Genomic DNA, 5,122 nt, shown 5'->3' on the forward strand with positions numbered 1-5,122 from the left:
CCAGAATTTCTAATCCCCATTCCCCATGCTATAGGTTTTCTCTGAAATTAAACAATAGCCAATTTAGGGAAAAGAGAGTTTAAACTAGCAAATCTCAAGAGGCCAGAGTTATGCCCAAGTAGTTGACTAGGCAATAAAGACCACCACCACCACCTGATACATGTTGTTTTATGGATGTCTTAACCAACTTTCCATTAATTATTAAAAACAATAGCAACAATGCCATTACAAGTAATCAGACGAATAGTTGAGGGGAAAAAAGACCAGATAATATAATAAGATTTGTTTGTAATCGATGAAATGAAAAAGACATTCAACAAAAGAGCCTGCAATTTGAACTAATAATATTCATCGACTCGAAACAATTTTGAAACCAATCGGCTATCTAAATTTGCTTAACATGACAGTTCCAAAAACACATCATTCCAACCTTATTGACTATCAATAATTTTCATTTCTATGTACCGCAGTTCACAAATATTCCAAACTAAATATAAGATTGACTTACTTGGATCAAAAAATAAAGATGAGTAATCAGACAGGGATAGTTTCTTGTATGTGAATATCAAATCCATTGTGAGTCAATACTTCCCTTGCTCGGTCACTCCTATGTTGTAAACGCTGGTGCAGTGTCTCAGACAACTGGTTGAAGAATTCAGCATCCCATCTGTGAATCAACAAGGGGTCTTCTGCAAAGCAGATATATATGGATGTAACAGCACTCTCAACCACAACCATGGCTAATCCAACCTGGACCAGAAATATCTGTCTTGTTAGTCACATATGCGCAGTGTACACACACAAAGTATGGTTTGGTTGGGAGGAGATGCAAACAAGAAAGAAAAGAAAGCATGCCATGGTGCGATGAGAAGATACAAATTGATATTGCAGGATGAAAGCATGGTTTGTGATTCAGATTATAATCTCATTCATGGTTGATAAACAGTATCTTCACAGAGGAACAATCACACAGTTATATGGTCAAGAAATGGCCGGCTTTGCTCGGATTTCTAGAGAAATCTGAAACTGAAGCCACCTTCTTTATTTATTACTGCAACTGAAACCCATCAGTCACAGCAGTGGAAGGATCATCAAAAACCTCTATCAACATAGAATAAGATGAAATTTATCCTGAAAGAAAAAGCCTGATGGAAAGCAATTGAAATGCAGGGTCTCTCATTGTGTCGAATTTTTAGAAAACTAAATCATAAACGTTTGCTTTATATACAAAAAGTATACTTCATTTTCTTTTTCTGGATGAGAACGATATAAACAACATGGAAACTATCAGTTTTAATTGCAGGAACGAAGTGATACTTTAGATTTGAAAGAATTTTGTACCAAATGGACAAAGAAGCTGGATAGTCAAAAGGTCAATTTGTCTAAACTCTGCTGTGTGAATAAGAATGAAGGGACTGTTGCTACAATGAAACATACTTTTAGAAAACCAAGAAAAGGAAACTGCACATCCTTTAAATTATACATAACTTAAAGAGTACCAGAACCAGCAAGTGAAATATGGAACTAGAATTTTCTAATTGACTGTGAAATTACAGAGCAATTAGTAAAAAGACAAACACCAGGCAAAAAAGCAAACCTACCAACACCATTCCCATCAACATTGCAGTGGATCCTATCATGATTACTCTGTCACTCCATTTAATATGAGTCCAAACACCTGAGCAAGTTCCAGTGATAAGCCCACTCAAAACTGCTCCCATCAATAGAACAGCACCTGAACAATCATAAGCCACAAGTGCTTCAACTCCAGTTGATTGGAATAATTCCCAGGCATCCCTTGCTGAATGGTTAAAACTTTTGCCATAAACAGCTATCTGAAAGAACCGATCAAACTATGCTATTGTTATTTAATTTTGCACAAATTGGCCATCACTAATCCCAATTCAACTATTTCTTAGCAAAAATAAATAAATAAATAAATACCAAAGTGAAAACAGCTCTACTGAATCTTTTTCAGTACTGGACCAAATGTTAGTCATAGATGGCGGCGTCTTACCAAAATCTTATACCGTTTTATATTAAAAATTTGTGCAAGGGACAGAACTTTGACAGAGTATACCTGGACATAGGCATACTTGTTAAAAAACCGGACAAGAGTCTCCACGAGATGAAACATAAAATCAACACAGCAAAGCAAGCACTCATTCCTGCCAATCTTTGACCGCAATCCCCTGATCTAAAATATACTTGTGAGTTAAAAAAAAAAGGCCAGAACAGAAACCAAATAAGATGCAAGCTAGCAAACCACTTAAACCAAAAGCCAATGCAGGCAAAGCCTACCTCCCACCGCAATGTCCTAATTGCAGCTGTGAACAGTGATCCATAGCAAATGCTGCCAAAAGATGTTGTCACAGCATACCTTAAAGACTTAATCAATGGGTTAGGAGGCATTGATGCTGCTTCTCGACCACCATGAATAAGAACAAGGAACACCATCCCAGACACTATAACATGTACAGTGTTACAGAGGACTGCACCCGTCCAGAATAAGCTTACTGAGAGAATCTGGGCATACAATTAACAGCATTAGAAGCGTATCTACACTATAGGCTGAAGATAAGGGATGTTCTAATAGAACTCTGTTGCAGTTCTCATCCCAGAGACAGAAGATGTAATAAAGAGCAAAACTTGCCAGCTCACCACAAGAAGCCACCAGCGTACACCATCCTCCATCCTAGAAGCCAGAACACCAGCTGCTCCAAAAGACCATATTCCCATCCATAAAAGCATAACTAGCATGAATGCATATGCAACTCTCATAACTTCAGGTAGACTCCATACCATCTTCACAGCTTTTTGCAGCACCAGCATGGTAAATGGAAGTCTACGAAAGAACAACAACTATCAGAGATGGATCTTATGGTCCAGATTTCCAATTTGCAACTTCTCTATCGCATTTGTGTGTAAAAACTAAAAAGGACACTGAGAGAGAGAGAGAGAGAGAGAGAGAGAGAGAGAGAGAGAGAGAGATTAAGATACAGTAGGTTCAACAGTTGAACAAATAATCCTTGCAAGAAAATAATAAATCTACTTCAACTGTATAGAACAAGGCTTGGCTCCCCAGACAATTGGGAACAGCTACTACCATTACAGATGCATTAGATATTTTTGAAACTACAGTACATTGTGAAAGACCAACTTTTCAATCAGATTTGAATACAAAACCAACATTAACATTGTAGATTAGCATATTCCACAAACTAAATTAAGAGGAATAAAAATTAGCTACTTCATTGAAGGGAACAAAGTTTAAGTTTTCCTGAATGAAGGGGAAAGAAAACAATTAAACACTATGCTACACTAGGCTTCTTCTCATATACGTACATATAGAAACCAGACCTCATAGTGGAGATATGATTTTAAAGAAGAATGCTCATACCTGTCTATGACAGATATGACATACAAAAATTGCAATGCAGCACCAATCGCAAATGCAACACCCCAGAAAAACTGCTCACACCAGAAACACAACACACTGATCACAGCAAGATAAGTAGTCAAAATATGGACTGAGATCTTCATCATCTGATTTGCACGAGAACCAAGTAACAACAACCAAGTCCACCCAAGTAAAGTTCCAACTCCACCAGCAAGAGCATACATTGGCCAATAATCCTCAGTCAATCCCCTATTATTTCCCACGGAACCAGTGGCAAATCTATCAAGATTAAACCTATCTGATTTCTTAAACCTATTGAGCCCAACAACTGTAAGACCAAATCCTAATCCGATCAAATGAAGTAAGAAGATCCCTAACCAGAAAACATCATGCCAATGCCTTGGTAAGTCAGAAGCCAAAGTTTGACCACCGCTGCCACTTCTATGACTTCTCCTTACATTCTAATACCAAGAAGAGGAAGAAGAAAGATAAAAATCAGATAATCATGAAGAAAAAGAAGGGCAAATAAAAAAAAAGGATTAACATCCAATTAAATACAATTTTGATAATTTGAATTAGTGTTAAAGTAAGGAGTCACAGAACCTGTTCAGCACTAATCAAATTGTGAAATTAATTTATATAGGACAAAAGAAGGGTACCGATGCAAGAAGCAGGTTCGCCCGACCAGATTTGAGTAAACAAGCTAGTATTAGCTCTTAGATTACAATATTTCTCAAATTGAGATCCAGAATTCCAGCTCTCTTTGGGCAGAGAGTAAGTGTGCGGTCTTACAGCTTTAACATTGGATTATTATGAGTTTTCTCTTTGCATGAGAAGACCCATCATAAACAATACTCCTCATCTCATGCAACCACAAATATACCATTTTAATGAAAATTTACACTGTTCAATTCTAAACTGAAGAATTTGCTCAGATTATAAAACGAATACATACCATAAACTATCACAATCAATGAAATAGCAGAAGTATAAAAAGAATAAGTAGGAATTGATGGAAATAAAATAACTAGAAAAGGCATATACTAATCGAAACAAAATGAAATAGATAGAAAAGGACCTGATCGATGGCGGAGTCGGAGGAGGAGGAGGAGGACTGCGAATCGCTCATAGCGTTAACTTTAGTGAGGGATTGAAGGATTGGCAGATTGATTGATCAAAGCATTGTTGTTTAGGATCAATTTAGCGCCACACATGAGCACGAACTTCAACTTCAACCTTCGAAGGGGTGATTTTGTCAGAGAGAAAGAGAGGGTGTGAGAGATAATGATGAATGGAGGCTGTTAGGGTTTTTCTTCCACAGAAATAATAAAGAATTTGACGACAATTGGAGGGGAAACTGAAACTCTGAAATTTAACTGCCACAGAGAAAGACTGATGAGGAGAAATTATTCCATTCAATGTTATACCGAGAATGTTGATTATAATCACATTACTCATAAAAAAAAAAAAAATTTTGAAAATAAAAACTTAAAAAAATTAAGTACTAAAAATTAACGAAGAGATTACAATCATATGAGAGAAAGTGAGATGAGAATATATTAAATTAAAAATATTAATATTTAATTCATAATTTCTTATATCTTTTAATTAAGTTTTTTTTGTTGTTAGAAAAAACAATAATAATAATAATAATAATAATAATAATAATAATAAAGAAAGCCGGCTGATGAACTCAAGTGGGAAATTGAACATTTTAATTAA

General features: G+C 36.0%; 1 protein-coding gene across 4 annotated transcripts; it reads right to left on the reverse strand.

Moving 5' to 3' along the window:
* Window positions 1-247: 247 nt before the first annotated feature.
* On the reverse strand, window positions 248-4,877 carry LOC110653851 (uncharacterized). Of its 4 annotated transcripts, none has more exons than XM_058132306.1 (7): window positions 4,479-4,872; window positions 3,401-3,861; window positions 2,662-2,845; window positions 2,381-2,526; window positions 2,081-2,192; window positions 1,602-1,835; window positions 248-750 (listed from the first exon to the last, which is right to left on the reverse strand). In XM_058132306.1, the coding sequence occupies exons 1-7, from the start codon at window positions 4,527-4,529 to the stop codon at window positions 535-537; spliced, it is 1,404 nt and encodes a 467-aa protein (XP_057988289.1). In that variant the 5' UTR covers window positions 4,530-4,872; the 3' UTR covers window positions 248-534. The 4 variants fall into 4 exon arrangements, 3 of the variants coding, with proteins under 3 accessions (XP_057988289.1, XP_021665346.2, XP_057988290.1); XM_021809654.2 differs by having other exon boundaries at window positions 2,081-2,197; window positions 2,302-2,526; window positions 4,479-4,871; XM_058132307.1 differs by lacking the exon at window positions 4,479-4,872 and adding an exon at window positions 4,060-4,440 and having other exon boundaries at window positions 2,081-2,197; window positions 2,302-2,526.
* Window positions 4,878-5,122: the final 245 nt, after the last annotated feature.

The sequence above is a fragment of the Hevea brasiliensis genome, chromosome 13 (genome assembly GCF_030052815.1).
Source record: "Hevea brasiliensis isolate MT/VB/25A 57/8 chromosome 13, ASM3005281v1, whole genome shotgun sequence".
Lineage (NCBI taxonomy): Eukaryota > Viridiplantae > Streptophyta > Magnoliopsida > Malpighiales > Euphorbiaceae > Hevea > Hevea brasiliensis.